The 14,933-nt window shown below is 43.9% G+C and overlaps 1 protein-coding gene across 6 annotated transcripts in view; it reads left to right on the top strand.

The window, feature by feature from the left end:
• The window catches only part of setd5 (SET domain containing 5), a 30,791-nt gene extending 16,157 nt beyond the window's left edge, over positions 1-14,634 (top strand). For 2 of the 6 annotated variants that reach the window (XM_053435648.1, XM_053435656.1), the window contains exons 3-25: positions 1,163-1,265; positions 1,658-1,920; positions 2,149-2,207; positions 2,320-2,507; positions 2,662-2,700; positions 3,200-3,496; positions 3,704-3,852; positions 4,006-4,123; positions 4,243-4,352; positions 4,538-4,787; positions 4,898-4,981; positions 5,136-5,297; positions 5,388-5,765; positions 5,856-6,116; positions 6,561-6,678; positions 7,498-7,727; positions 7,890-7,946; positions 8,081-8,566; positions 8,971-9,063; positions 12,195-12,478; positions 12,609-12,730; positions 12,829-12,917; positions 13,187-14,634. In XM_053435648.1, coding sequence (XP_053291623.1) covers positions 1,163-1,265; positions 1,658-1,920; positions 2,149-2,207; positions 2,320-2,507; positions 2,662-2,700; positions 3,200-3,496; positions 3,704-3,852; positions 4,006-4,123; positions 4,243-4,352; positions 4,538-4,787; positions 4,898-4,981; positions 5,136-5,297; positions 5,388-5,765; positions 5,856-6,116; positions 6,561-6,678; positions 7,498-7,727; positions 7,890-7,946; positions 8,081-8,566; positions 8,971-9,063; positions 12,195-12,478; positions 12,609-12,730; positions 12,829-12,917; positions 13,187-13,756 — 4,510 coding nt within the window. In that variant the 3' untranslated portion in view covers positions 13,757-14,634. The remainder of the gene's footprint in view (positions 1-1,162; positions 1,266-1,657; positions 1,921-2,148; positions 2,208-2,319; positions 2,508-2,661; positions 2,701-3,199; positions 3,497-3,703; positions 3,853-4,005; positions 4,124-4,242; positions 4,353-4,537; positions 4,788-4,897; positions 4,982-5,135; positions 5,298-5,387; positions 5,766-5,855; positions 6,117-6,560; positions 6,679-7,497; positions 7,728-7,889; positions 7,947-8,080; positions 8,567-8,970; positions 9,064-12,194; positions 12,479-12,608; positions 12,731-12,828; positions 12,918-13,186) is intronic. The other 4 variants (XM_053435673.1, XM_053435665.1, XM_053435694.1 and 1 more) reach the window with 4 other exon arrangements.
• The last annotated feature ends 299 nt before the right edge of the window (positions 14,635-14,933 follow it).

The raw sequence follows: 14,933 nt of genomic DNA, 5'->3' as shown, positions 1-14,933 counted from the left end.
TTTATGCCACATAGCTGACCTCTGCCCTTGGCTCACATTTCTCTACAATGGCAAGTTGTGTTTTGATAAATATGTTTCCTTACTTTCAATATCCAGTCAGCAGCTTTCTGTTCTGTCTATGCAGTCTGCTTGAGAAATCTGAAGAGGTCAGTTCACCAAAACTAAACTTCATCAGACCAAAATACAATATGTGATTCTTCAGTCTGGCTGGCTACACATCATTTCAAAAGAACTGGAAGTTAAGCCCTAACCTGACCCTGTATAGGGATGGACACCCCAACAAAAAAAAATTGTAAGATAAAAATTCTAGATAGTGAAAGTGGCCTGCTTTTGTCCTCACTCTTGTTTTATCGGGTAGTTTGCGAAGGCTGTTGTAACTTGATTTGAAATGATCACTATCTGTTTGACTAATCTCACTGGATAAAGTATTTCAGTAAATTTTTTGCCAAACAGAATGAAACAGCAATTTCTGTTTTATAATACCAGTGAAAGTTTCAGTTATAGTGTAATAATTTGCACATTTTGTCCAGAGGGACAGGCCACCCTCAGCCTAGTTATCATTCCAGTTTTTTTTTTTTTTGTATCATCCTGCCCCGGCTCTGTCAGAGAGGTAGACTGGTATCTTACCTCGACATCAGGCCCAGGCTGTTTGGAGTAGTGTCAGAGGGAATGTCCACAGTCGGAATCAATAAGAACATACTTGCCACCTCTCTGAAGGTGCCCCTGCTTATGAGGCTGAAGTTATGTGCAATCCAGTTGGCCTCTCTCTATCTACCCGTGATCATGGCCCCAGTTTCTTCTGCACATCAGCCAAGGAGACTAATTCTAACACAGGGGAAAAAACATAGTCTCTGCTGAGATAAACAAAATGTTGTGTAAAAAATCTCAAATTTTTCAGTTTGATTTCTCTGACATTTGAGTCTGCGCCAGCTTAGGAGGACCAGAGGAAAAAGGCAAGCTTACTCTGTGTCTGGTCAGACCTCAGCTAAAGGGCAAAAGGAGTCGCATAATGTAATAGCGGTCAACATTGTATTTCCTCAATTGCGGCATTCCCAGGCTGGAGAGAAACTTCAGCATATTGGTGCCATCTAGTGTCTGTCTTTTTACAAAAAAGCTCTTGTTTTATCTTTATTCTTAAAGAAATAATTTTCAAATTTTCCAGCCCTGAGTCAGTTGAAGCAAGTCCTGCCGTGAATGAGAAAAACTACAACAACCACAGCTGTGGGAGCGCACAGAGTCATGGGTATCGGGGACTACCATATGCTGTGAGTTAATACCGCTCTTTTCTAATCACCAAATCTAATCATAGCATGTCTTATTGAACAAAATAAGTATTGATCTCTATTAATCAATGATAAGTTTGCTGCAGCTATGAACATGTTGAAAGCTAAAATAATAACGCCTAATCTAACCAATCATTATTTTTTTACAATCTTTTCCACTTCCTTGTTCTAAAAATAGAACAATAAGAGTAAAAGTAAGGATTGGTTCTAATTTGATTGAATCCAAGAATGTCTGTCCTGCTGTTATTCTGTTGTAACCTCAGACTGCTTCTGTTATTAACAGCTGTACTGTTTCACATACCTGTTTTTTGCCCCCATTTTCATTCGTCTCTATTTTCCGTTTCCCTTTTCACCTGAACACCCGTTGTTTGAAGATGCAACAGTCTTCCGTTGTGTGTTGTCAGGATCACAACTATGGCGCACCCCCACCCCCCACCCCACCAGCCTCCCCGCTTTCCCAAACCATCATCCCCCGCATGGATCTCAACGGCGTCGTCCTCGGCTCCCGTTATCATGAAACTACAGAGGACAACTCAGCAGACAGCGACAGCTCCTCAGACGAGGAAGGGGCCGTGGCCGGCTGGTGTCACTGCAGCCTGACGCCGGATGGCCTGCTCATCAAGTGTGACAACTGCAGGTAAGAAGGGAAAACTCTAAGATCAATCGATCTGTAGTTCAACATTGATACCCTTTATTACATATGTGATACTACTCTGCAATACGTTAATACTTTCAACAGAGAAAACCATTTGGAAGCTCATAAATAATTGAGGTGAAACTGTGGGAAATGCTGTTTCCTTCTAACTTTAAACACTGCGTCAATGATTTCAGTTTTTTAAATGCTTGTTTGTCATTGTTGCTGCAGAGGACTTGACAGGAGGAAAGAAGCAGAGGGCCAACACAGAAAGACTGAAAATATCTCAGGTATTTGGCTCATATTTTTTGTTCATCCGTGCTAAAGAATTTGTAACTTGGATTCGTGAAGCACATCACCGATTGATATTGTTGCCCTACATAATTTTGTTTCCCTTTGTAGCTGGAGAAAGTAGTGCCACAGAGAGTGGTGATGAAGAGGTGTCGCCGTCCACCGTCTCCTACACCGCCACCCAGCACACACCCACCAGCATCAAACTCATTGTCAACCGGGTCAAAAGGAGCAAATCCAAAAAGAGGAAGAAGAGCACAGAAAAGGCTCGTGGGACACCAAAAGGCAAAAAGGTCAAGGTATGAACACTTATAAATCCATTAAATTAAAATCCATTTGATTAAGACCCAGTGTATTTATAGGCTCCTCACACCGAGAAAGCCTCAGTTTTGTTTTTTACTGAGGAATAGTATCTGCTCAATGAACTGATTTGTGTTATTTTCCTTCTTTCAGGCTTTTAGAGAGGGTTCCCGGAAGTCCATGAGGATGAAGGTAAGATTAGAGTTAACCACTTATGGACATGTATGTTTAGATTACAGGGTTAAGCAGGTATCGTAATTCTTTTTTCTGCACCGCAACAGCATGGCAAGCATTAGAAGTGTCGGTGACTGACCAATAAATATAGTAAAAATCCCAGCACAGCTTTTTCTTCTGCTTGATTATAAAATCAGGATATCAGGAGTGATTGCTGGGTAACATAGGTTGTGATTTAGTTACTATGTCATACTTTTCCAACAACCTGAACATTTACAAACTTACAAATGTGGACATGGGGAGACTTATTTGGAATTTGACTCTAGTGAAATACCTTGTATTTAACACAGAGATTAAAAGAGGAACCGATAGATTAATGGCAGAGTTTAGCAACTTTCAGTGAAAAGTGGTTTTAGAACGTATTCTATTCAATTTCATATTGACCCTAAATGGTCTGAACATCTACTATATTTTAACCTTGTCTCATTCTCTAAAGAAGGTTTCTTCTTCTGTTCAGAACTCAACAACAGAGGCCAGCGTGCTGGATGAGAACACAGCAGAGGGCTGGGAGAGCAGGATCCGCCAGTGGACAGACCAATATGAGGAGTCTCTGGCAAACCAGTACAGCGCTGATGTCCAGGAACTGATGCAGCTTCATCTTTCTGCCAGCACCCCCACCCCCAAAGAGGGGGGTGAGAGTGGTACCACAACGCCTTCCTCCACCACACAGATCCACACCTCTGTTGATGCCATGGACACCATCAACCACACTGAGCTGGCCTGTAACAACACAGTGCTGGGCTCACAGATGCAGGTTAGCCCCATTCCTCATCCATTAATATTATATTGATTGACTTTATTTTGTCACCCTGCATGCATGTAAAGCAGCAGCATTGGAAAATGTGCAACGTGTTGAGCAAAATTGCCAATAATGACACCCTACACCTAATTACTATTCTGTAGTAATCTCATGATGCCTTTAATATTTTGCAAATAATGACTTGTGATTGGTGTTTTGTAGCTCCAGTTAGGGCGGGTAACAAGGGTGCAGAAACACAGGAAGATCCTCCGAGCTGCCAAGAGCCTGGAACCAGACACCCTCATAATTGAATATCGGGGAAAGGTTATGCTCAAACAACAGTTTGAGGTCAACGGGCACTTCTTTAAAAAGTAAGACATCACAGTATTTGAGTAATGGGCTATAATGAGTGTATTACTTTTGTCCAACAACAGCTGCATCAAAGTCCATTGTTTTCTCAAGTGTATTTTGAGAATAATAAAACAGTTCCGGTTTTTGACAACATTTTCTTCATTTTTGTCCAGACCCTACCCCTTTGTGCTGTTTCACTCAAAATATAACGATGTCGAGATGTGCGTTGATGCACGGACCTTTGGAAATGACGCCCGCTTCATCAGAAGGTCCTGTACCCCCAACGCTGAGGTCAGTCTTTTAGCTTTTCTTATTTTTATATATATGTCAGTAATGGAGAAATTCTTTTTTCAAAGTGTGAAAATCAGAGTGCTCTCTTTTCTAAAATGTCCATCTGTTGCCTTCCACAGGTCCGACATATGATTGTTGAGGGTATGTTCCATCTCTGCATCCATGCTGTCAGTCACATCACAAAGGACACTGAGGTCACCATTGGATTTGACTATGAGTTCAATAACTGGTCAGTACTGATCTCCTATCACAAGTAGTCCAATTCCTGTCTAGAGACGTAAAGTAGATAATATGAATACAAAACATGTAGGTGTCAGTCGAAAGCTTTTATCTGACTTTAAAACTGTCTGGTTACTATTCCACCTCTGGCATTGTTCATTGTCTAATTATCTTACCTTTGTTACAAACCACCAGTCATTACAAAGTGGATTGTGCCTGCCATAAGGGCAACCTGAATTGCCCAGTGCAGAAGCACAACCTGAGCCCCAAGGAGAACTTTCTGAGTCCCCCTTCTCTGCTGCCTCCCTCTCCTCTGATTGGTGCCGAGACCCGTCGGAGAAAAGCTCGCAGGAGGGAAATCGAGGGCTGTTTGACCAGCGATAGCAACCAGACCCTAGATGAGCACCAGGAGGCCAAAGAGCTGCCGGGGACAAGTGATGCAGAGGTGTGTGTGTGTGTAGCTTCCGCTTAAGACAAATGGATACCCATAGTATACCTAGTGTACTTAATCTCTGTTTTTTTTCTCTTTATGTGCTGACTGTGTATGTGCAATAGGAGAGTCTAATGGATGAGATGAAAGTGGAGGATGGAGAGGATGGAGAGGTGGATGAAAATGGGCTCCCCATCTCCAGTAAAAAAGTACAGCATTTTTAGTACTTTCCTGAATATCTATGTCTAGTGTGACAGGTGGAACCAGTTCCAATAAGTAATAAATCAGTCATTCACAAGACCACATTTAGGGCAATTCTCTGCCTTTGTCACTCATCGCTTGTGTCCCTGTTTGTTCATGTAGACATTAAACAGTCTGGTGAGTAGGAGGAGGAGAGTGGGAGGAACAGAGATAAAGGAGGAGGGTGTAGAAACTGAGGACGGGGCAGGAAACCCCACAGGGAACACCCCCATACCTCACAGCACTGGAGTAGGGGTCAGCACGCGACGTACCACCTATGTGATGGTCAGTGAGGGAATACGTAGTTACTCATATATCTCTTAATATTCCATTAATGTTACTGTTAATTTTTGTTAATGCCCTATTCTGTTACAGGAAGCTTCATCTATTGAAGAAAAGACCTCATTACCCTACCCTACTACCCCAGTTGCCACTCCTAAACCTGCACGACCTACAAAGCCTCGGCCCAAAAGTCGGATCTCTCGCTACCGGTCGAGCTCATCACAGCGGGCCCGGCGGCAGCGTCAAGCTCTCGCGCAGCAGGCAGCTGCAGCTGCCGCAGCTGCAGCGTTGGCAGCTATGCCATCATCAGCTGAGCAAGGGGCTGCTCTGGATGAGGAGGGATCTCAGGGTCCATATGGCGGCGAACATGGCCACGGAGAGAGCGGTCTAGGGGGTCATCTACTTGATGGAGACAGTCAGGCTCTAAACTGCATAAATAGAGGCAACATGCGCGACCCCAAAACCAAGAAGGTCAGTTAACATACAATAATTAGTAGGATTTTGGCTAATCTGTGGTCAAGTCAATCTTTTCTAATCATCTTTGTGATTTTGAATTTTCAGTACCTTGTGACAGAGTGGCTGAATGACAAGATACCTGGAGGGGAGAAGGTCCAGCAAGAGGTGCTTGTTGAGCGCCCCCTGCGGATAACCACTGACCCCACGGTGCTGGCCACCACCCTCAATATGCTGCCAGGTCTCTCCCACTCTTCGCTCATTTGCACCGCACCCAGACACTACGTCCGCTTCGGCTCCCCCTTTAACCCGGAGAGACGCAGGCCCCGCCCACTCCAAATGGATGGCACTTATGGCTGCTACAAAAAGGTAGGTGATGCAGCGAGGCATCATATTCTGTTCTTTTTTCCTTAAATTGACCATGAAGTTAATCAAACCTTTACATAAAGACACAAACTATACTGTATATGGGAGTTTTTCTCTCTACAGTCACCAAAGTGCTTGTTGGCTGTGGGACGTGTTTTTATTTATTGTTTATAATTTTGTAAGATATCACCCTTACTATGTAAGGTGCTTTGAGATAATGTATGTTATGTTATATAGTTGGTGCTATACACATATATTTTTATTGAATGAGACTTTTAGGCACACACTATTATGAAATATGTTGAATTCTATCACTTTTATAAAACTCAAGGTATTTTAGCAAGTTAAATCGGTATTTTTTTATGTGAAGCTTAAATAGGTTTATTTAGTTTAAACAAATGTGTCGGTTTTTATTTTTAACGAGACATTACTCTTGTTTTGACACAGAGATGGATAAAGCAGGTGGAGGATGAAAGCTGTTCAGCCAGTATAGAAGATGGCACAGAGTCCACATCCTCTCACCAAAGTAACAGTAGCAGATCCACCCCCAACCCCCTGTCCACTGGTAAGTACATACCCAATCAAGGTGATTTATTTACTGCTGCGTCCACTCATGGTGGAAAAAGAGATTTGCATCTTATTCAGTGAAAAGGAAATGTACGTTAACCATTACAACATTCACAGCGTGGGCTGAAAAAGTAAGTGAACAACCTGCACATCAGACCTGCACTGGGGAGAAAGGAGAGAGTTCTTAATACTGAGCTGATTCAGCTCAGATATGCTCTCAGATTTCTGCTGTGAATGTTTCTATTGAGCTCATTCCAAGGCTTCTGAATGTCTGAGCTCTGATTGGGTCACTGCGGCACACTGATTTTCCTAGTTTGAAGTCATTCTGTAGTAGATTTAATGTACTTCAATCATTCTCAAACTTTCAATTGCAACATTTTGGCATGGTCCACTTCAAAAGTTCACACATTCCACCCCACTCTTTTTAATCAGCCATTAACAATGACAGAGGAAGCAACTAAAATATAGATATCCAAGTGCAGTGCAATAAAGGGCCGTGTTGTTTTGCTGCTCCCTGTTTACAAGTCTTTGCGATTACTTTGCAACTCTGTCCAGCTTCATGCAACTTTTATAATACAGTTTATAATCTCAGAGCCTTTTGAGATCTTTGTTTCACATCAGCAGGTGTTTCTTGTAAATATCTAATGTAAAATATTGGAATGTTTTTAAAACTGACTTTAACTCACAGGTCCAGTCGGTTTTTCATTATTGTAGTTTGGTGAAGATCTGACTATATTTAAACGTGCAGGTCCACTTGCTTTTCCTTGCCACTGTAGGTCAGCACTAATCAACTGTCTTTATGTCTTTAAAATCTCAGAGCTCAATCCCCCAATTAAGAAGCGTCTCTCCAAATATACGACAGAGACGACACCAGCCCCCTCAGACAACCTGCTTCGCCCACTATCACCCATCACGCCGCCACTCCCAGAGGAATCCCCCCACCCACTGCTCCATACCCCCTGTGGCTCCTTGCTGCCCAATGGCCTGATCTACTCACCAATGCCCTCGCTACCCGCAAGCCGCTGCAACACACCTCTGCAATTTGAAGTAAGTGCACATCATCATCTAATCCATCCTCACCAGTCGTATAAAGTCAACACCAACACACCGTTGATGTACCTGGATGGATTCTCCAATTTAATGAATATTTTCTGACACACCATGTGTTTGAGACTGTGAAGTTCTCTAACAACCTTTGCTTCTCTCCAGAACATATCGTCCCCTGAGGCGTCTCCTGTTCACCGGCCAGAGTCCATCTCACCTGAGGTACGTTCCCAGCTCTATGCCACTAACTCCTAACTGCGGTTATATACCGTTACATGCTGCGTACTGCTGACTGGTTACTCCAATTGGTCTGATTAGTTTTGTCTTTCCATTCTTTTGTCCCTTTCTACCTTTAGCCGTGTCTTCAGACAGACTTTGAAGTCCCTCGGCCTCAGTTCCCGGACCTGTCCCTCCCCTCCAGTTTAGAGAGCCCTGTGGCCATGACCTCAGATGACCTTTCCCTTCCTGGATGCGCCTCAGGCCAAGATTCCCAGGGTCCATCATGTGTTGGGACCAGCTCCCTAAACCCAGTGTCCTGTGCTCCTTCGGACCTAAACCCCCAAAACAGGGAGCAGGCCTTCAGGACAGAGTTCAACCTCATATACACCTGCTCGCCCCTTAATGCAAACCTGGGAAACCCTGTGGCCCCCGATTGCCGCCAGTCCCTGTCAGAGGGAGGCTTTTCCCCTGCAGAGTCCTTCCACAGTTCTATAAGTGGCCAGGGGATGATGGGAGATATGGGCCCCGGCTCTATGTCACCCTATGGTGAGCCTCATTATGGGGGAGGCTACCCAGACAGTGGCACACCTCCTCACACCAGCAACCCACCACAAAAGAGGAAGGCAAGTTCTCCGACTTTTAAATCTGATTGTGAACTGTTTTTTTTTTTCTCTGGTTGCTTTTGGGTAAATCTTGAGGAGTTTATCTTTTCTTCTCAAGTTGGAATGATTTTGAGTGTGATATGTGCCAACTGACTAGCCGAACGTCATGATGTGCTTCTCCCCTTGCTCTATGTTTGCCCATTGACTCTGTCTTAAATATATCAATTGGTCCTTTGTGTCAGGCAGACACATCCACAAACATTAGACATTTAAATGACATATATAAGCATTTCCTGTGTATATCTGAAATGATGTCCACTCTGTAGCTTTGACCCTCCCCTCCCTCTCCCTCAGTCCCCTCCCTCCCCCTCGCTGTTAGTTGACACTTTCTGCCAAGTTTCTCTTCTAATTTTCTTCCAAGGCAGAGGGCCAACCAGCATACCATTAGTCTGCTGACAGGGAAGCCAGATTACCAGGCTATAGCTGTAAGAAGTGAATACAAGCCAGTACAAAATATGGTGAATATTCTCCCTACAACTACATCTTTAGAAGTGTGCATGTAAATATTGTTTCTTTGCATCTGCATACAACAACCCACCCCACCCTCTCCTCCTCAAAACCTACATTGAACTCTGACTCTATAGTTTTGAGCAGGAGTTTTTTTTTCTTTTTTTCTACCATTTCAGTCAAACTCATTGAAGTGAGTAAGAGGTTCATCCATCACCTTCAACACAAGATGCTGATGGTTCATGACAAGATGAAGCTCATGCGTATTTCCTCCATCTCACCCATGGCTCTTTCCAAACTGATCATCCAGTTCTACCACTGTACCGTGGGAAAGTCCCATGTCTTTACTGGGGGTTCTGACACTAAAGGTCTTGCAGGGATCAGGGATTTTACTTTAATGTCATTAAATTGAAGATAATGATATCTGTAAAGATTCTCAGGCTGCATACACACTACTATGTTTTCATTTGAAAAGGATCAACTCTGCTAAGGATGCTCCTAGCATCCACACTATTCCACAGTGTTAGAGCCACTGAAACCGTTTGGAAAGTTTGGAAACGCTATTGGCCCCATTTTAGTTTGAAATCTTTTAGGCTTTGTTTCAGTCTGAATGAGCAGAGAGTAAGAGGTTTGAAAACGGTGACATACACTCCCAACCGCCTGCCGATTGAGTAATTTCGGTCAGGATGAAGCCTCACTAATTGGTCTGCCTTTCTATCAGATGAACTCCTTCCGTGAAGTAAATGTAATTGATTATCCATGTTGCTACATCCATGTTCATCCATTTACATGGATAATCAATTACAAGCGTTTGTGACCCTATTGTCTTTGCTAACAGCTGCTGTACAGTTAATTTCTGTATTTGACAATGATACAACTGCTTACATGTGTAGGAGACGAGTTAATTATTTCAGTAATCTGCAACAATTCTGCAATTAACAACCGAATGCTTCCTGTTTACACCAGCATGCGTATGCCGAGTGTTCGTGAGTGGTCATGTGATGTTTTTTCAGGCCTTTTATTAAAGCCAGGGATTTAAACTGATCTGGAGGTTGTGTGGACAGAAATTGTTTTTAGTTTGAAAACGGCCCTTTTGAAATGAAAACGTAGTAGTATGGATACAGCCTCAGTCAACTAGGTCATGGCTGCCTAAACAAACAAATATACATGGGAAACTGGACTGACGAAGCCTCATGAGTGGTTAATGATGGATGAGGTTTGTTCAATAGGTTGACCATTTTTCTTTTTCTTTTTCAAAATAACATATATAAATCTATAAAAACAGTCACATAGAACAGGAAATAGATAAAATAACTCTTAGAAGGTTTAATAACAACTAAATACATGAGAGGCATGTAAGAGTTACCTAAAACAAAGCTGAATCTGTAGCCGTGTCTTCAGGGGCTGTTACCTTCAGAGGCTTCAATTGATGATCGATTGCATCCCAGCGGGGCAACTCGGCTATCCCATTTTGAATGCTCCTTCAAATGCGGTCAACAAATGCGTCCTTCAATCCCTGAGAAGCAAAGGCTCCATTGGGCGGATCTGTCCCGACCCAACCTATTCCAGGATTCATTTAGCTTTTTCCCAAGAGGTAATGGCATTTGCAAGCAATGAGACGTCAGTTGCTTGAGTGTCACGCTTCAAAAAGACCAAGGGCATTAAAAACCTGCTCTGCGTTTCCAACTTCACCTCTGTTACTGAAAATAAGGCCAGGACGTCCTGGTGACGCAGATCACAGACTCTGTAGGCCAGCTCATCTCATTTCGGTCCTGTCAATGTGACCACTGACAATTGGAGCTTTATGGTAATTTACTTGCTGTACTACCATCTGCAGTCTCCTCTGCAATCTATCTATGTAATCATACACCATTAAAAAGATTCTGACGAGCCATCCATTTCAGGGACGTTATCATCATCCCGCCCCCTCCCTCCTTCATGTACACACCCTCTCCTCCCACAAGCCTCTCCTGTGTCATGACAACGTTAACCTGGGAGAGTGCTCTCATTCTCATTGTTGAGGAGTATGTGTTTAAATGTTGTGCCTCTGCTCGAACTTTGTGTGGACGTTGACATGAGTGTTTGTATTGTTGTTTCAGCGTGGTTGCAACATGGCGTGGTGCATTCAAAGTTGCCTGCTTTCTTGTCAAAGCTTCGGATGCTGTATGTTACTAATTCAGAATGCATCAAGTGACACTGAGTCTTTCTCATGGCTACAAGTCTGTTCATGTTAGGGCTGCTCGATTAATCGAAATTTAATCGTGATTACGATTATTAGGTCAAACGATCTCCAAATTACTATAATCGAGTTGAAACGATTATTTGGCATTTTTTTTTCGAAAGAGACGCGCATGCGCAATTCAGTCCTTCCCCCAAAGCATTCAGCCGCCCAGCTGACTGGCTCTCACTCTCAAGCAGCAGTAAAGTGAAGGAGGCGAGTTGTGTGTGTGGTGATCGGCGGTGAAAAAAACAGCGCGAGTGGAAAAGCAGGGAGGGCAGCAGCAGACCATGTAGCGGCCGCCCCGCGCACCGCTGTTCTCAAGCGCGCTCCCGCCTGGCTGTTCAGACCGGTCAGACCGGACCCGCATTTCTCCGCGCCGGTCAGCCGGTTATAGAGTGTTAGGGTTGCCATCATTAAGGGTTTGAATAACCGGGCATCGATATCCTGGTTTCACGGAGGAATAAGACACGCAGCCGTCATCGGTGTTTACCGGAACCGGAAGTGATTAAAAAAATAAAGCATAGACTTCAGAATAAGTGCACATTAATAATTGTTTAAATAATCGTGATTTTGATATTGTCCAAAATAATCGTGATTATGATTTTTGCCATAATCGAGCAGCCCTATTTCATGTAATGGAACCAAATGCATACAGTATCATTTTCATGTCAGAGATGGTTTCCATGGTGATTAAGGTGTTTTTCTTCATGTTGAACCAAATAGTGTGAAATACTTTTTCCAGGTGAGTGCTCTCTGGTGTGGTGCATGCGGTCTGCCCATCACTCAGTTTAGTTTTTGTGAATGATGTTATTCAGTCAGCGGCCCAACATCTGTATGAATGATATGAAGTAATATCAGAGTGTGTGTCCGTCCTTCATCAGCAACTGTTTAATATCACTTCTCCTCCCTCTGCTGCCTCAGGTGTCTTTGCTGGAGTACCGCAAGAGGAAGCAGAGCAGCGGTCGAGACCCAGAGCCCTTTGGCAGCAGCTCCTCCCTGGGTGGCACCCCCACCCGGCCTGGCTCCCATTACAGCGAAGATTCCCATCATGCCCATTCCCATCAGCAGATGCAGCCTCCAGCTACCCCACACAGCTCCTTCTCTTCCTCAACACTCATGAACCCTATCCCACAGATAGAGGAGGTCAGTCCTCCAGACCACCAGGGCCCGTCTGCGGAGCCCAGGCACCAGGACAACAACCAGTGGTGAGGGGCCTGAGTGTGATGGCTCACTAAGTTTAAGATGTTCACCTGTCAAACTGTCTGACATTGTTCCTGATTAGTTTGCGATCAGAGCTGAGCGGCAGATAACCTTTGGATTTGTGTCTTATCCAAGGATGGTTCCCACTACTGTTGAACGTCTAAGGGAAGGCCAGGGCGCACTCGAGCGTGTGCTTAGAAGCATCAAAATGGAGCGGATCTACAAGAGGAGTGACGGATCGACAGAGAAGGAGTTTGGTATGACAATTAAAAATCTAAAGGTCAAACTATAGATTTAAGTGTATAATTGTATCTTGGCTAGTGCTGGAGTTGATCCACCTTTTCTGTGATTTCAGATGGGGATCGATATGAGATGCAAGCAGCGTCCATGGCTTCTCCCATGAAGAGTCCCAACAGATACAGTCCCTCTGTGTACTCACAACAGGTAGACACACTGTATGCAGTGATCCTTTTCCTCAACCATCAGAGATTGGGTATCTGCTATATTTGGATATTTATGTTCAAGACTTGATTCAACATTGTAATTAAAGAGGCAGGTGTATTATGATCATGCCTTGAGTGCATTTTGGCAGGATTGATAGCTTAAACGTTTGTCTTTCGTTCACAATTACCTTCTTCTCTTTATGACATGAAATCTACCTTCAACTCGTGTCATTACCACAGAGTAGTGAGTGTTTGTCTCTTTGTGTTTAGTCAACAGAAAGCCACCGGCAGACTGACAGCCCGTCACTCCGTCAGCAGACCTCCACCTCTCCATTCCCGGGATCCTACAGTCCCTCATCAGGCCAGAGCTTCTACGCACGCCACCCCTCCCACCCTGGACTTTCCCAGGACCACCCTCCATCAACCTACCCCAGTCACTCCCCCACCGCCACCTCATCCTCAGACTCGCGGCCGCCCGCAGAGTCTCTACACCAGCAGAGTAGCAGCAGTAACGCGGACAGAGCCCATGGCTACGGCAGCAGCCACTTAAAAGCAAGTCTTTTGAACAGCAGTGGCCTGGCAGGGGCCCCCGCCCCAGGACCCAGGGCCCATGGGCAGACTAAAATAGACTCGGGCACCCTGGCCTCCAGAGGGAGTCAGCAGCAGGCGTCTCGCAGCCTGAAATCGGGCAGCCCGAGCCAGGCGACGCTGCAGGCCAGCTCAAGGCTACTGTCGGCCTCTGGATCGACACACTACCCACAGAGAGGGACGAGCCTCAGCCAGTTCCAGCACTCCCCTCTCCAGGGACCCGGAGTAAGGACACAGTCAGGAAGCTTTTAGGACCTTGTTCAAGTGTGTTTGTGTGTGTGTGAGCGCGTGAGTGTGTATGAAGCTGTGTACCCCCTCAGCCCCTGAAGCTGTGGTGAAATGGGGCTCAGGGAGTGTGAGGAGGGTAAATGTACAGACCTAAGAGGAGCAAGGACTTCTTTAAGGATTTCTCCTTTTCTTTTTTTCTGTCTATTCTTTCTTTATTTTCAGAAAAAAACAAATGACCACATTCTGCACAAAGCTAATCATTGACTTTGGACATCATTATGGAATCAGTGGAAAAGCAATTTAGATAAAACTCACAGAAAAAACAACAAGAAATCACATGTAACTTGAAATTGTTCGCTGATGTGCCGGACTGTGCAAACAAGCTCTCTGTCAAAAGCCAAAACATCCTCACAAATGTCTGTACAAAGTTATAAGAAGTGTACCTGTCGTCATGGCACCGAGGTTGGATACATGCTGAGATGCATATAAATGAGTCTGTGCTGCAGTAAAAGTGATTGATTAGGAAAAGGGGGAAATATTACAAGCAGAGGCAAATTGTTAATCATCCGTTCTCGAGATATATTCGAGGCATGGGGAGGAGGAGGGGCGTTTCCTTTATTAGGGTCATTCCATATGATTACCAGCCTCCATGTTCTCTCACTAAACATGACACAGCCCTTTTTTCCACAGTTTTGTCCGTTCCACTCTTCTGTTGTTGTTTTTTTTTAAGTTATCTTCTGTTCTCTCACCCCCAAAGGACTGTTTTGATTTCAATTTAGGACGACTCCACTGTAGAATTCTGATATTGTACTTGAGATATACAGGTCTTATGATTCATGGTGCTGCATTGTTTTTTTTGTTTTTTTGTTTTCAATAAATTTGAAATCCAGTTATGTTCCCCACATTTGGCTACATTCATCTTGTCATATCAGTTAGGATCCGTTAAATTGTTCTCCTAATTCATACTGATCGTATGTTATAGTGATGGAATGCAAGAACAAAATAAGGGGTAGATAATCCAACTTTATTTCTCAGTTAAAATGTTAGTTTTTTATCATACAGGAGTTTTTAAAATAAATATATATATATATGTATTTTTTTTCTGACCAATCCTTTGCATTCCGTCTGAAACAGAGGGAAACTGGGCAAAGGAATCTTTGAGGGAGTGTTTGGATTGTTTATAAAACCTAGGTTTGAAAAA

Source organism: Pleuronectes platessa, chromosome 2, assembly GCF_947347685.1.
Source record: "Pleuronectes platessa chromosome 2, fPlePla1.1, whole genome shotgun sequence".
Classification (NCBI taxonomy): Eukaryota; Metazoa; Chordata; class Actinopteri; order Pleuronectiformes; family Pleuronectidae; genus Pleuronectes; species Pleuronectes platessa.
The sequence above is the reverse complement of the archived record's forward strand: the minus strand, read 5'-3'. Positions and strand labels throughout refer to the sequence as shown.